The sequence below is a fragment of the Anopheles arabiensis genome, chromosome 2 (genome assembly GCF_016920715.1).
Source record: "Anopheles arabiensis isolate DONGOLA chromosome 2, AaraD3, whole genome shotgun sequence".
Taxonomy (NCBI): domain Eukaryota; kingdom Metazoa; phylum Arthropoda; class Insecta; order Diptera; family Culicidae; genus Anopheles; species Anopheles arabiensis.
The window spans coordinates 64958828-64975876 of NC_053517.1; the positions used below are offsets into that span (position 1 = coordinate 64958828).

The following is a 17049-nucleotide window of genomic DNA, read 5'->3' on the forward strand; positions in this document are numbered from 1 at the left end:
CAACGGCGGACCATTCTTCGCCATAGGTGGGGAAATGCTGCTCTGGGAATGGTAAAGATGCGATATCTGTTCAATAATAAATAGTAAATGAATATGCGCATGCTTTTAATGAGTAGAAAATGTTAAAATCATTACATTGAATTGTAAATTATTTGTTGCAACAATATCTACTGAATACAAATAATTTTCTTAAACGGCTGTAGGCGGGTGTGTGCAAACGTTGAAACAAAATAGGAAAATAGGAGGACAAAACCCATCGCTCAACGTATGAAGAGGCGGTTACTTAAATTTATTTCATGAGTTTACGACTCCACGATGCGTATAACGAGATAAAATGGTTTTAAAACATCCGAGGAATCCACTCTTCGACCGTTACCGCTTCGTACGAGTTTGGGAAGGTGGCTGTGTATATTTTGAAGTACATCTCCACGAACGACCAGCTCACTGGGCACCTTAATGGGATTTCATGCTTCAATGTTGGCAACACGAGGTTTTGATGGTTGTCAAAGTTAGCATCGGAAGGACGTGACGTCACACGGGCCTTTTCCACACGTTTTCGTAGCGAAAGACAGCCGTGAATCTTAGCACAGAATGGTAAATATGCGGAAATATGTGTAATAAAAGCTTCGAGTTTGCTTTTAGTGCGCCGGAAAACAATCACAATCATCGATACTAGTGCAGTGCGAAGTAAAACAATGGATTTAGCGCTAAATATCCGCAAAAGACCAAGATACGATTTCGTCGAACGCGAAGCAACGCTACCCATACCACCGTCACCGATTACCATGTTTGACAGCTGAACCGGAATGGGTGTTCCTTCATAAACCGCACAGCCATGCACGGCCAGAAATAATGTGAAAGGTTATGTTGCCCGGCTTATGTCCCGGTGAACTAGCTTGAATGATTGTGAATGGGTTTCGGCGTAGCAGCTACACTCGACTAATGCACTGCGAGTTCAAAAATCGAAACCTAAATATGTAATGTTTACTGTATTGTGTTGCAGGGTCGTGTACGTACCAAGACGATCAAGAAGGCCTCGAAGGTCATCATCGAGAAGTACTACACTCGATTGACCATGGATTTCGACACTAACAAGCGTATTGTCGAAGAAGTGGCCATCATTCCGACGAAACCACTGCGTAACAAGATCGCTGGGTGAGTAATGGCAGCGGAGCCGGAGGGGAGGGCAGCTGTTCGGCATGTGCTGGTAGATCCGTGCAAGGATTGTGTTACTGATTGGACCATACCGTTGTGCTTTTGTTTCAGTTTTGTAACCCATCTGATGAAGCGCCTGCGTCACTCGCAAGTGCGTGGTATTTCCATCAAGCTCCAGGAAGAAGAGCGTGAGCGTCGCGATAACTATGTGCCGGATGTTTCAGCACTGGAGCAGGATATCATTGAGGTGGATCCAGAGACGAAGGAGATGTTGAAGCATCTTGACTTCAACAACATCGTTGTCCAGTTGACCAACCCGACCGCTCCAGGATACAGCAATCGACGCAACTAAGACCATGCGAATGTGTCTTGGGCTGTATCGTTTAAGATTACTGCACTGGATTGGTCTTCTCCTGTAATACTGTGTGTGTGTGGGTGCAAACTAACCAGAATATAGGAAAAACCAATGTAAACCACCAAGCAGTGCGTTCGTAAAGGAAATTTTCCTCTGGTGTTCCTGTTTCCTGCTGTGTTTAATGATGACAATTATCGTGAAGTGGTCAGCAGCGATTATGTTTCATCAAAACTGGTGTCGATTGCTTAAGAAATGGGATGTTTAATTCGTGCCGTCCAAAGCTCTTAGAAAATGTGATCTGCTGTGTATTTTGAATCCGCTGAAAAGCAGCTCATTTTCAAGGTACAGTTTTGTGTCTGGTAAAGTGAATCAAAATCCTATTTTTGAAGGATGTCATTGCAATTCTATTAACCAAACAAAAGTAATTGTTTTTCTTGTAACGCCAGTTTAGATCTGAATTGAAAATTATGAAAAGAAATATTTGTCTGACTTTCGTGAACGGTTGCTACTGTGGAATGTATTTCAATCAATAATGCTCTTATACTAGCTTCAATTTCAATGATGCCGGCGTTTCTACGTTTTCGATGAATTATGAGCTTTCGATTACTTAAAATTTATTCCACATTAAAATTTATTCCACATATATGAAAGTAGCTCAGTTCACCAAGTCAACCTACTTCTGTTTTGTGTGATAACGTGTAAAATTATATTGAAAAGAGTTCAAATTTATTTTTTTGAATTTGGCAGTAACTTAGCCCGTTCGACTGTTTCAGATGAAGCGGAAACATCGCGCGAGACAAGTAGCTCTGTTTCAAAAAATTGAGCTACTTTTTGTCGAGAGAGAGCGAAATTTTCCTCTTCTGTTTGAATGATAAGTAATTTTAACCTTATTTAGGAGTCGTTGAGAGCATTTATGGCGCTTGAGTTACGAATGCGATTGTCGCTATGGGCGCTGTCGACACACCGAAAATTCACCGGATCGAAGAAAAAAGACAGCTGAAATATAACGCATTGTAACGGTTCTTTTTTCTTTCCACTAAATTGCTGTTAGTTTGATTCTGCACTGCAAACTAACAGTTTAATACAAATATCACCTAAGTTTTCCAATTATTCTCATCAAAATTGAGGGAAACAGAAATCGGTTGATTTTCGTTTACAATAACGAGCGTTATTTCTCGGTTGTCAAAATTATCCTTTAAGGTGTTTTCTTCAGCACGCCAAGGTGCCTAGATAGACTACAGATGGGTCCTTAGCTCTGATTATGGTAACGATGATGGATGGAGATTTCGGCAAAAGGAATCTTAATACTCAGGCTGGACGCAAGTATTAAAATTGCATGCAAAAGTGCTGAAAATCACGCCCCGATCGGGATATAGAGAACGATAAAATGAAACAGGTTTAAAATTTTAATGATTTAACATTATAAAATGTGTTTATGTAATCCGTGCTCCCATCCTGACGATTTTTTTTTCCTCATTTTGCCTGCAGTTTTAAGACTTGCGTGCAACCTGCCACGGGCCAAGCGTTATTTTCCGGTTGTCAATATTTTTCATAACGGTGCTTTTTTCGGTGCGTCTGGCAGCGGCCTTACTTCGGGCCAAAGTTGATGTTTCGGTTCTGCTAGTGTAAAAGCACCCTCAACAACAGCGAACTGTCAAATGCGCTGCGTGTGACAGAAAGTGACGAAGACGGTTTTCAAAAACCAATTGTTTCTTGTTTCGTACGGGTTACAGTCGCTCAGCAAGCCTTGCCGTGGAATCCGGTCGTTTTTGCACAGTAATCGAGCTAGTTAGCCGAGTGAAGGAATATTGAACTGCGTTTCAAGTTGCCGGTGGAAAATACTTTGTTGGGTTTGTTTGATTTTTTACTTCTATATTATTCCTTAATACACAGACTACGGCGGAATGTATGAAGTTACTTGTACATTTGGCATGTAGACATGCGGTTCTGCTAAGCTTTAGTTGAATATAGCGCTTTCCTCAACACATTCCGAAGCTTACGCCCGTACATACTTTTGTATCTTTGAGATGAAGGAAATATCGCATTTTGCTAATTTGCATAAAAAATCAAATGTTACTAGCTGTAGGTCGCTCCATATCCGCGATATATGGTCGTGTATATGTGTGCGCGCGTGTGTGTGTGTGTGTGTGCGCGTGTTAGTTGAAGTAAAAGCTGTACGCCGTCCGTTTTTTGTGCATCTTTCCAGCTTCAGTTTTGGCCATTGTCAGGGCGCTCGTAGGTGCGTGTGAGTAAACGCCACGCGTATATGAAAAGAGCGGATCGTGTGTACGTTGTGTGTGTTTGTGAGTAATTGGTGTGAAAAGGGAATCAAAAGAAAGCACGGCAGAGACGAGAACAGCAAAAAGGTACCTTCTGCGCCGGAAAAGAGGAATCTTAAAGTTGAGTTGTGAAAAGTGTGGTATAGACGAGAACGGGTTGCAGTTTTCTACGAACGAACACTATCGTTCCTTGGTTCCCTATCGAGCGTTTTTGTACATCCGGCTGCGGGTAGGGTTTGTTCTTTCTTGGTAGTGTTTCAAAGAACATTTCGCCTTTCGTGTGTTGCGTGTATAGAACAGAATTGAAAAAAATTGTCGATTGAAAAAATCAGCGCAAAGAGAAAGAATAACGCACTCCCTGTCTTGCTATAATTGTGGTGACGGAATATTCACTGCTATTTGCGTACGTAAGACATTCTCTGGTTCCGGAACTGCACCTTTTTCCCCGTTGTCCCCGTAAAGACGATAGTGTTAGTAGAGATAGACAAAAAAACACCAGGTGAAAGTTTCAATGCGATATCTACTTTCTATCGATTCAAAGCAGGTTACAATATTTTCTGTGTGTGATGTTTTCAGACAGATTAGCTAAAATTTCAGCAGTGTAGACGGCATTCGAAATTTTTCGTGTAGTGCAAATCGGTAATCGAGAAACATGTGGTTTACATACGTAGACGTGAATATGGAAGCTTCTTCTTGCATTTCTAGATGGTTCGTTTTATCGAAATGACACAGCTAACTCTGTCATCGAAATGGCAAAGGAATAATAATTGTAAAAAGTTTCTACCGAATGCCGATGAGATTGAGTTTGGTGCGCTTTCCCCGCCCGGGATTGATTGCATGAGCCTTCTGCTACGTATGATTCATCATCGGCATTTTGTCGGGTTTGGGGCGTAAGATGGCAACACACAACCATAGCAAGCGTTGATGCATGTTCCGCATCCATGTGTGGATGTGGTGGTGCTGCTGTAGAAGCATGTTGCGTGCGCTAAGATGTGTTTGTGTAGACCGCAGCCAGTCCTCGTATATTTATGTATTTTTCCTAACCATGTATGCTTCCACGAGACAATCGTATGCTCTGGTGTATAATGTTGGTTTCTGCATATTATTTGAACGTTGGAAGCAACTTGTGCTTTGTTTTAGATTGTTTAAAGCTGAAATTATAAATTGAATCATTTATAATATGCTATATATTTTGTTGTATGCATTGTACATAACATTTTATATTGTTTCTTTTTTTGTATTCTTTGTTGTTGTATTTTTTTCAACGGTTTTGTTCTTTGCTCTTCAAGATGCATTAAAAAACATTCTAAATTTTATTTTTTTAAACTAGACTCCGTTCATATATTTATATATTATTTTTATGATTATGCAGTGCTACGACGCTTCAAACATTAAAAAAATAATAATTTATGTACTATTTCAATAGTTTCATATTATGTGTTACCTTCCTCACAGACTAACAATAGCCATTTCGAACTTTTTAAATTACGCCTATTCCAGTAAAATAAAAAACGCAATCAAAAATTTTGATGGACATTCTTGTTTTCGAAAAAAAAAAATGTTCCAAGGTTACGAATCAATTTTAATTGAAAATAAATCAAATTTCGGTACATTTGAACGGTAAAAAAGAGCAGAAGAAATCTACACATGTACATGCTGTTCTATCTGTATTAGAATGGACATGCTGAAATTGAAACTGATGGAGGAATGTTGTAAAAAAGCGTATCGAAAACATTCGCGATTGGGTTTGCAGACTGAAGGGAAAGAAAGGCAATTTGAATTGAAGGATAGGCGGCCGATTTCAGTAGAATGAGAATGTAAGATAGTATAGACTAGTACAGCAGACTGAATCAGAAATCAAATGGTGATCAAATTCAAGCCCAGAATTGCTATGGATTCTTTCAACAGATTAAATTGTAGTTGTTTTTTTAACTTACACCATTATTTTATTAAAAGGATCTAAATACTAAATGCATACCTTGTTTACCATCACCTTATTTCATAAAATATTTGTTAAATTATCTACTTGTGTTTCATCATGACGATATGAAACACATCGCAATGCTATTGTTTTGTATTATATTATAATTCGTTCCACTTTTTTTCAATTGTTGATAGCAACTCATTTAAATTCCACTCAAAGTAACGGAAACATTGACCGGAATTGACACCCATATCAGGGATAGTCGCCGGATACGAAGAGAAAAAGTTTGGGTAGGGCACACTTAGAGCCTTTACCTTTACCATGTTTGCCAATTCCCAGTACAAAATCAATGTGCGCCATATTCCGTCGTAACGTGTACTTTTATGTTGTATTCGGTTATACATTTACTTGAAAGTATAGCAACTAATTAATATTATGCTGTACGTTGAAAACATTTTCTCTCTGTCTCTGTCTCTCTTTCTGTCTCAAACTCACTCACTCACTTGCATCATTATAGCTTCAAGTGCGCTTCGAGGCGATTGGTATGGGTACCACCTCACATGTGTGCCTTAATTATCCAAATAGAACGGGATATCTGCTTCTCCAGATCGGGTAATGGGAAAGCATTGGTGAGAGATTTTGTGGTGAGCAGTAATGATTCGGTTTAATTTTAGATCAGAAAAACTAGAAGCCCAAACACTTCGTTACATCCAAATATCTCTCTGGCCGGGTTTTTTGTTATCCACCTATCCCCACGTACGGTGGTATACCGGCTCTCATGCTAGTTGCCGCATTTGGTTTCGGTGCGGATGATAGACAATATGGGTATACCTACCCTGCCACCGTTAGTGTGATGCAGAGCAGTATGGGCAAAAGAACGGTATGCGAATGTGCCGCTATTTTGAAAATCGATGTTGGTGGAAGGTTGGGAGGGGACGCATTCGCGACCGACCGACAGTCTTCTTCGCGTAATGTCTTGGGGCTGGTAACCATGCATTTTAGTGGATTTTGCGTTTCTTCAATGTTTTTTTTCTCTATCTTGCCATAGGTATTGTGCAGTTCCCTACTACAATCACATTTGTCAGCAAAGGCTGAATAATGGTTAAATCTAATAATATTTTTTTTAATTAAACTAAACTTCCCGAACAACACAATTTTATTAGGCTTTATGGTGCTAATGTTCGAGTTACGTTGATGTTGTCGGAATGCATTTGAGGAATTTGCCCTTTATCAGATGAATCATGAAATTTAACGAACAAAATGATAAGGATGTTGATACCGTGTGGTATTGTAAAAGTGTTGCGCAAATGGAAAGTTTAATTTCAAAAAACGAACGCATAAATAAGCCACACGAGTAGAAATCGCATAAAATTTAGCAAGTAAAGCAAAGCAAAGCGAAGCAAACAGCACCCGTTGAGTTTTAATTATCTTTGTCAGAGTAAAAAGCATCCTACGTACTGTGTTATAAAAGTGAAATCAATCACTTTCGCGCCAGTCAGAGTATATATATTATTGGAATGAAAGTTTTTGTTTTTAATGAATGCCTTTTAATTGAAAATTTAATCCAATTTTTTTTTATTGGTTAACCGTTCATTTTGATCTTTACCACTTTGTATTTTATTCATTTGTATTAAACTAAATGGAGTAAGTTTTAGCTTATATTTTAATTTTTTGCTGAGTTTTTAATTTCTATATCTATTATATATGCTCTTTTCTGTTGTTCTGTTTCCATAATCTGAGTGAAGCTTAGATTAATGCAAGTGTGATTGTTTGTGATGTGTGCTTAGAAGTTAATTCATGTTAATGTAGAGCGGGTCAACCAAAACAGTAGAGCAAAACAGTGCAGGTGATTATGGTGCATCATCAGACAGGCGTTGTAAATTAAAGAGGCGTCAAAGCATTCTTTACTCTGTAAGCGATTGTTTCGTTTGCTCTCACTTGCGATGGTGGCAACCATCTTCAACTGCTTATAATTGCATAATTACACACTATATGGGCTTAATAATTTCATCGTACAATTAACATCTTGCGGCTATTTTTTTAAGTGTGCGGTAATGTGCGGCAAAAATATATAATTGATACATGTTTAACGCTGTTTCTAGCAAGAAATGCGTATGTTTTATTGGGAGTTAAAAAGTGACATAGACTACACATATGGCAGCGATTGTGTAGGTAGCGTATTGGGCGGATGCATCAACCATTCAAAATCATATGACTCAATATTGTAGCCGACACAGATTGGTTTCCTGTTGGGCTTGGCTTAATGCACCATCACGCTCCATAGATTCGAGCAAGGGATGAAAGTGGAGGAGGTATACATATGTGTTGCAACGTACAGCCCTGCCTTACCGTTGCATACATTTATATAAAGAATAACAGCTTATTTGTATAGCTTTGTATATAAGTAAAATTTGTTGATTCTATTTAATTGTTTTTAGCAAGGACCGTTTGCAAACACACGTGCTATAAATTTTTAGTCTTTGTACCAAGGCCAACGCGTGTAGTTAACAAACGATTCAAAAGGGGAGCGGTCTACCTACATTCTAAAGCAGACGTAGGAGTGTTTGCCATTTCCGTCCTGATATGAGCGCATCTATGTCATGGGACATTTGTTTGATTGCATTTCCCATACCCTGTTCAAATGGATGGTAAATTTAGGTGGAAAATAATTTGCTCTTTTTGGTTCGGTCTATTGCCTGCCTCGTTAATAAAATGTTAATCATCAATTGTGTGCTTAAAATCGTTGTCATATGTACATTACTGTTTTGTTTTATAGTGAATGTACCTTTTAGAAAAGGACGGCGGTCCCGTGGTAAAGTCGTCAATTTGTACGACTCAATAACATGCCCGTCCATGAGTTCAAGTATAGAAAGGACCGTTCCTCCGTAGCAAGGATTGACTGACTATTCGGCTGTGTGTGACACTGATTAAGCCTCTAATGATACAGGCCGGTATTTCCGCATTGCACGTTACGCCAAATAGAAGATAAATTTTAGAAATTTGATAGTATAGCAAAAAGCGAAAAAACGGTAATAAATTTGCAATGTTCTAAACATGTAAGAGAAAGCAAAGTATTTACGTATCGATGACAATTGACCACACAACAAAAGAAAAATGCTCGAAGAAGAGAGATTTGAAAAGTAAAGTTTGGAACCCAAACGATGCTGTCTTGGTTGGTTGGCTGTCTGTGGCGGCAGTCAACCTCCGCAGTCGTGAATATTTATCCCAAATATTTTATTCGGATTCACACTCCACCTGCACTACGCGTCACGCGGACGGGTGTTAAGCATCTTTTTTTTTCCTTTCTCGAAGACTATCGCTTCTCTAAAGAAAACCGGATTACTGTCTTGTTAAAAAACGCCCCATGCTCCTTTAGAGATAAACGCGAAGGTGGATGTGTTCATTTGAATGAATATCGTTTTTTTGTGACGGCCGATTGATTGAATTTGCGCTTATGGAAGGCCCACATCCGCTTTGACCTGTTGCTGCTCACAACAAAACTATGTTTTATATTAACCAATCTGTTGTATACTAATATTTGCATAATACGTGTAAAATATTTTACACTTCTCAGTTGGATAAGGCAAACTGAAAATTACTATATTTGCATATTATGATTTTATTTTTTTTAAGAAAATCATGCTTGTATTATTAAACTATGATTTAAGTACCACTTTCATTAATTATACATTAAAGTAAAAAGTGTTTTGAATGGTTGGTAAAAACGCAATGCTAAATGAAGCTAAATAATTTGGTTGCAACGAGACTTTACGTTGATTGGTGAAATACGTTCTAAATTCGAGATTCGATACGGTTGGATGGACGCCACGAGCATGAGACGCATTCCTTTAGTTTTAGCTTTGCATTGCACTAAAAATGTCAAGAGCAAAAGTAGAATGTTCTATCAAACGTTTTGCGCTGTGCAATTCATGCGAGACATGCAACTGTTTTGGGTTCATTGCTCGCTATAGATGATTACTTTCGTACTACCTTACGGCCCACGTGTAACAGTGCGCGTCTGTGCCATGCCATGTTGCGCACAAAGATATGCGGAACGGTGATCTTATTTAATGGCACAACAACAAAAAAAAAAACACAAAAACGATACCACTGGTTCGATCAGTATTAGATTTTTCCAATGAAGCAACAATCTAAAGATAGGAAAACTTAATTCCAGACTGTTCATTATTATAAGATTCAAATAGAATAATATTTTAGTTACGTAACTATTTGTTCACACAAAAGAGTGTTTCATAAGACCCAATTTATTCCATTTTTTAATTTCAGAATCGTACAAAATAGTCGGTGTTAAACATGGCCGTTAACGTTTATTCGACGAACGTGACGACAGACAATCTCTCGAGGCATGATATGCTTTCGTGGGTAAACGATTGTCTGCGATCGCAATTCACCAAGATCGAGGAACTATGCACCGGAGCTGCGTATTGCCAATACATGGACATGCTATTCCCGGGTTCCGTACCAATGAAGCGTGTAAAGTTTCGCACTAACCTCGAGCACGAGTACATCCAGAACTTCAAAATCCTGCAGGCTGCTTTCAAGAAGATGAACGTCGATAAGGTATGATCGGAGGAAGCATTGTGATCCATATATACTTCTAAATTCCGTAATTATGCGGATAAAACTTTGGTTTTAGCGGTTTCTAGTTTGTTAGCCGATTGTTTCACAGCTCAGCACATCGTACTGCCAATATTAGGAATGAGTTATAGTTATGAGTGTGGGTTTTAGCATACCATGCGCGAGAAGTTCGAATTTCGCCTTGATCGACTTGCCGTCGACTACGTTATACACGCTGATGTGTAATAGCACGCAAAAAATGCAGAACAGAAGCGGACATTGAAATCATTATTAAGTTTTGTGAAAACTTGGGAAACGATTGTTCTGGGGGGCAAATTTTTAAAATCGCGAAGCGAATATCGAAGACAATCGAACAACAATTATGTGACAGAACGAATCTTTAGGCATCTCTATCTTTCTCTCATCTTTTCCATCCTTTCCACATTTCCCTTCCTTTGTTGCAAACTAGGTCATCCCGGTGGACAAGCTGATCAAGGGTCGTTTTCAGGATAATTTCGAGTTTTTACAGTGGTTTAAAAAATTCTTCGACGCAAACTACGACGGCCGAGAATACGATGCGCTGGAAGCCCGCAGTGGCATTATGCTCGGCCAGGGAGCGATACAGAACGAGTTGGGTGTAGGTGAACTACCGACAACCCGAATTCACAGCCGACCAGCAGCTTCCGCCACCCGCGGGTCGATCGGTACAGTAGATAGAATACGAGCAAAACCATGTTTTTGGTTCATGAAAATCCTCTCAGTGAACAAAAATTGTCCCAAACACAATAGTCTTTTGACTACCAGTTGCTCCTTTCTTGTTCCTTCTTTTCCCATAAATTAAAACTTCTCTGCTCCAAATGTTGTTCATTCGTTTTCGATCATTAGTTCTGGTCGGTTATTTTGTTGTGTTTCTGACTTAGTTGCATTCCTTACTGTCTGTTTGTATCTGTGAAGAAGCAGGACTCAACAGTGCAAACAACTAGTGATTGCACTGCACCTATTTTTTAAATCATGCCTAAAATTGAACGAATATACATTTTTTATAACGACATATACATGTATATACATACAATGTGTGTAAATCCAAAATACTCTAGACAAATTGTATTCGTTTACGTTTCGGAATTGATTCATCGACACACCATAAATGAGAGAGAAAGAGAAAATGAGAATTAGTTGTAAAACGCTTTTACTAAGTGTACATTGCAAACATGTTACAAAGGCAAAGATTTAAATTACATTATTATGAGTGGTTTATAAATCTGTTTACTAAGTACGATTTTTCGAAATGTGTAAGACGTTGGTACATAATCTGACATTAAAAAAAAATGTCAGTATTGCTGTGGGCGCCTGTCTGTACATGCTATGCTGGGGATTGTCAACGCAAAGTGTAAAGATGGGATAAAGATTAATGGGTTATAAGTTCCTCTCGAATTTTCGCTTCTGCTTATATTTTCGCTTCAATTTACAACTCGTTTTTGTCATGGTGACAGGTTAATAATTTATGATAATTTCTCACCCTACTTAATTTAATTTCTTTTCTTTCTTCATTTTTAGATAATTCCAATCGATAAACTAATTAAGGGTCGCTTCCAAGATAACTTTGAATTTTTACAATGGTTCAAAAAGTTCTTCGACGCAAACTATGATGGTAGAGAGTATGATGCTTTATTAGCGCGCGATAACCTACCGATGGGAATGGGTTCGGGTGCGGGTGCACCGAAAGGTAACGGTGTATCAGCCGTAGCTCCACCCCGTAAAATGGCAATCGGCACCACCGCACCACGTGATAGAATCAAACCGAGTATGTTGCCTTTCCATTACTTATATCCATTAATGCATATGATTAAAAGAATAATGTCCTAGCATCGCCCCCAATTCCAATAATTTACTCCCATTTTTCATTTGGACCTTAGGATACAAATACTAATATAAATATCTGTATCTGTTGACGCTAATGCAAACTTCACTCGTCTTTAACAACTTCTTCACTTGAACTCACGTTCTATCACTATTACATTAATCCAAACTACGATGGCTATTCTTGTTGTATGATGAGCATCGTCCTTCAATGTCCTAACATGCCTCGTTGGGCTTATCTGATTTTTTGCTTTTCAATAATTCAATGCAATCTTAATGGATTTTTTTGGTCAATGATGAAGTAGAGTAATGCAACTGAACGAACTACCATTACTGCTATCGCCTTATGTGCAGCAAACTTGACAATATTTTATTTTTATCTAATTCATAATATTCCTGGCATTAAGAAGCACATTAACATATGTTAAAAATTAAACGTATGTAGAAAACTTTACGATAATTGTTACTATTAGACCTATGGTGATATCAGCTGACAATCTGTTGCGTCTTTGGCGATACGTGTTCTATATGACCATGGGGTCCTCATTCAGGTGTACTGAATTTGAGCAACGGGAAACGCAATATTATATCACCGGATTGACTGCTGTAGATGTATCATCAGAATGTAGAAAAAATGGCTTTCTGTTGTTTCATTAATCGTCTCGTTGTTATATTTTTTGTTTAACAGAATCTTCATTTATATATGTGTTTTTGTACAGTAATTAAACTACAGGTAGTCCCCAAGAAACGCATATTTGGAGACACGCGGATTAGAAAATATCACAATTTAGAGCAAATTTCATTGATTGTACAATTGTCTAATTGTCAAATGCAAAGGCACCCGTTATGTTGAATATTTAAAAAATCGTGCATAAAACTAAGTAATGTTGTTAGGTTCATTCAGAATCATATCAAATAATATATCAGTGATTAAAACTACCAACATGAAGCAAACTTACACGAAAATAAGATGCTAACTTAGACTTTTTGCGGTCCGCTTTAATAGCGTCTCTAGGGGATATCCAGTATTCACAATCTTAAATAGAACTTTTGTATATACAATTTTATGACCGTAGTGGATTTTTTTGAACATAACCACGGGTGGGTTTTCCATAGATATGATACATCTATTTAATAGTTAATTGTGTTTTTTGGCATTTCCACTCTTTCGTCGATGATAGTTAACGTAACAAAGGAACACTAACAATTATGAACCAGCATAGTCGCATATATGCAGTCATTTTCTGCAAATTGTCAGTCTTTTTAATTTATCTGATTTCCTGGTTTTCTTTTTCAAACTCTATTTTTTACTAATGAAAAATGAAAATATGTTTGTTGCTTGCCTTTACTCTGTAGCATACACAATGTAATTATGAATTCATTACATTGCTTTGTACAAACATTGGAGAAGTGGATTCGTATCATAGCATAGTTAGGTGAAAAATAAACTGATTTGGAGTGACATGTATAAAGTGCTAATTGATAACTAATAGCGAAGCAATATGTGTGAATAGCTTTGTATCTTTGGTTAATTCTATGCTATATACCAGGGGTCTCCAAACTACGGCCCGCGGGCCGCATGCGGCCCTCAAGAGCTTAAAATACGGCCCCGATGACTTTGCCAGATTTAGAATAAATATTAGGTTATTTTGACTTTTTCAAAAGAAATTGTATTTTTTTTATATTTCTTAGACAAAAATCAAGCTTTAGTAACACGAATCTGTTCAAGTATCGTTAGTATTTTGTTATAAAAATGAGATTTAACGTTCACTCATCAATTATAGGTAACATCAAATGGCCCTCAACATAGTGATTTTTGAAGCAATGCGGCCCGCGAGCTGAAAAGTTTGGAGGCCCCTGCTATATACCATAACTGTACTACACATTTCAATCCTCTAAGCTTTATTACAATAGTCCTACAAGTAAAATTAATTACCCCTCTCTCTCATTATTCCGTGGTAACATATTCTCTAGCAGAGCATGTAAAAATGCTAGCTGAAACAACTGAATCAAAAACAGCAATGATCTGGATTTTTCGTTACACTACGAAAACGTTTTAGTTAGTTTGTTGTTTCACATTGCATATTGGAGTAGAGTAGTTTTGTGGGAAATGAAAAAAACCTTTAAACTTTTTTTTTTTTGTATTGTAGCGCAATTATTGACCGTATTTTTTCTTCTCTTTCTATTTTATTTCTGCTTCTTATCTTATATCTTATCATTTTCCTGATCCAATGCACTAACGACGCATTGGCACATGACACGTAACAAACATCCTGTGTTGTCCTTTCTGAACCCAATGCGTAACGTTCCCATTCCGTGGTTGCGTATGTATCCCTAATAATGTGGTTTCAAATTAACGTTATATCCTGCATGTGTACCAAAAAAAACGCACCTTTGACACACCACTATCCTACAAACGTAAATCTGGCCCACCCACATCATGCTAACCATTATCCCACCTCTGCAAATACACGCAAACATATCTAACGTTATCCAGTGTCCAAAGTTGCACCCACCCGACAGATGGTGCAGAGTCCGCCTAGCCGTATTGGAGGTGGCGTTAACGTAAATACGAGCAAATCGTCCTCCCAGAATAGCGTGACGAATCAGCAGATCGAGGAACTGAACTCACAAATCAGTGATATGCGATTAAACTTCGAAGGACTGGAAAAAGAACGTGATTTCTATTTCAGTAAACTGAGGGATATTGAAATTCTGTAAGTTTCCACTACAGTTGATAATTTAAACATTGTGCTATTTGCCATCATTACCGATTAATTTTCATGTTTTTGTTGTTCTTCTTTTAGCTGCCAAGATGATGAACAAAGCCAGAGTCCTTTCGTTCAAAAGATTCTAGAGATTCTTTATGCCACTGAGGTATGTTTTCGAATGAACAGGAACAGTACCATTTGCGGGGAGTGTATTGCAGAGGGTCATGAATTTTGATTTTATTAATTACAGGACGGTTTCGCGCCACCAGATGAAATACCGCCAGAAGAAGAGGAATATTAAGGTGCGTCGTAAAGTGTTGCTGATGCTGATCGAATCGTACTGCTCCTGCTGGGCGAGATAAAGATGATCGATTTGGATGTGTACATCATCTGCTCCAAGTAACCATACTAATGAAACGAAATGTAGAGATGAAATCAGAGCATAAACAAAAATAAGAAGGAAAAAATGAAAGTAACCCAATAGAAGAACAGTGCAGTGTATGCCGTACTGTGCATCCCAAAGGTATTCCAAGGATGGCAAAGAAATACGCTACATAAGTGAGGGTTTGCGTTAAAACCACAGGATTTCTACAAGCTTCATGAAGAAAAAAAAAGAAAAGAAAAAAGAACGTAATGATGGTAAATTATTAAATCTATCCACTTACCCTGCTTTGCAAATAATGAGTCGGTTGCTGGAGGCAACAAATATTTAAATATCGCGCTAAGAGCGTAAGTATGATTTGAGAGATCGAATAATTAACGGATTGAACTGCGTAAAAAAGTCTAACTGCGTTTCGTACATGATGCTTTTCTCTCGTCAATCTTTTGTTTGGCCGGATTGCGCCGGTTTATGCCTGTATTTTGTACTGTATCTTTAAATCCTTTACCCGCGTTGGCACTATTCGAGAAGGTATTTTTTTATGTCGCGTTTCTATTTGACTAACTCAATTTGACATGAATGAAGCTCCTATGTACAATTTATTTCATGGAAACGTGAAAATATATAACATTTATTTCTTTTCGGAACCATTGGAAAATAACCGTAATTCATTTAATTTGTCCGCACCATGGTGCGGTTTGATCCCGTACTCTTTTCGTATTGTAGCCTGGTAAATTTATACAAAGATATTGCAATTCACTAATGCATCAGGCAGTATCCAGGGAAGGTAGTGGTAACAGCATTATGAAGGATGGTGAAAATTGCACCAAAAAGGAAACTGATTCGAATATATTTATGCAAAAGCACAACAGCCTGATGTAGCTTCTTTCTCAGAAGTAATTCAATCAAGTTGTTGGTCGCTTAATTGACTCTGCAAATAATCCTTGCGGTTTTACTATTTACTATAGTGTGGTATAGGTGCTTTTTTCTATGTATGACTTTTCTGTGGCAAAACTTGATTCATGCTGGTGTATTGATGTGAAAAAAACATGAATCTAAATAATTTTTCCCCATGTATCAACTTTTGCAAACTAATTTGATTGAACAAATCTTAAGAGTATAATGAATGAACGATCCTTACCAGACGCTTGTTTGGAAACCTTGTAAACGGTAAATGAAGAAAGGAGTGGCGAATGATAATAGAACATGATTACTATTTGATAGGTATAATAGCTCAAAAGTTCTTGTTACAATTGCTAACAAAGAAACGCAACGAAACGTAAGGCAAACAATCAACCAGCAGGTCAGGTCGCTGGGATGCGCATCTTATAAGCACGGCAAAGTTGTACTACTACTGCATGTTGTACTACTTTCGTTTTGTGTACTGTGCAGTGTCAGGTGTTACGACGGGCGAGCTGCGAAACGCAACATAACGATTATTTTTGTCTAGATCCGAGTGCCGAGTAATATGCGAAAATAATAATTTATTACTTTGTACGCAAAGGTTTAAGGTTCGAATTGCAAGTGTGTTCTCATGTGACATGTTAACATGGACGTGATCAATCATCATGGTCGAAAGCACATAACAGAAGAAGAACGCATTTAAACACCTGTAAAAATGTATTACAATGAACACTTTTATGTAATGTGCGCCGCATTTCACATAATAAGGCCGTTAGAAACGAGTTTGCTTTTTGTTACTCAGTCGTGTAATGTGTTTTCATTCTTTTTTCCTTCCTTTTCCTCTACAACTCTCTAAACCCGTTTGGTTTTGAAATATCGCGAAATTGTTTGCCTCAAGTAATGTA

General features: G+C 37.9%; 2 protein-coding genes across 8 annotated transcripts; both read left to right on the top strand.

The window, feature by feature from the left end:
* Window positions 1–463: 463 nt before the first annotated feature.
* On the top strand, window positions 464–1656 carry LOC120896745 (40S ribosomal protein S17). Its single transcript, XM_040301146.1, has 3 exons — window positions 464–594; window positions 1004–1155; window positions 1267–1656. Exons 1-3 carry the CDS (start codon window positions 592–594, stop codon window positions 1505–1507), a joined length of 396 nt encoding a protein of 131 aa, XP_040157080.1. The 5' UTR covers window positions 464–591; the 3' UTR covers window positions 1508–1656.
* A 1534-nt stretch (window positions 1657–3190) lies between these two features.
* Window positions 3191–16941, top strand: LOC120898632 (microtubule-associated protein RP/EB family member 1). 7 transcript variants are annotated; one of them, XM_040304732.1, is made up of 6 exons: window positions 3191–3360; window positions 10001–10294; window positions 10761–10995; window positions 14649–14868; window positions 14959–15028; window positions 15113–16941. In XM_040304732.1, exons 2-6 carry the CDS (start codon window positions 10028–10030, stop codon window positions 15161–15163), a joined length of 843 nt encoding a protein of 280 aa, XP_040160666.1. In that variant the 5' UTR covers window positions 3191–3360; window positions 10001–10027; the 3' UTR covers window positions 15164–16941. The 7 variants fall into 7 exon arrangements, with proteins under 7 accessions (XP_040160666.1, XP_040160667.1, XP_040160660.1 ...); XM_040304733.1 differs by having other exon boundaries at window positions 14658–14868; XM_040304726.1 differs by lacking the exon at window positions 10761–10995 and adding an exon at window positions 11849–12095 and having other exon boundaries at window positions 3194–3360.
* The last annotated feature ends 108 nt before the right edge of the window (window positions 16942–17049 follow it).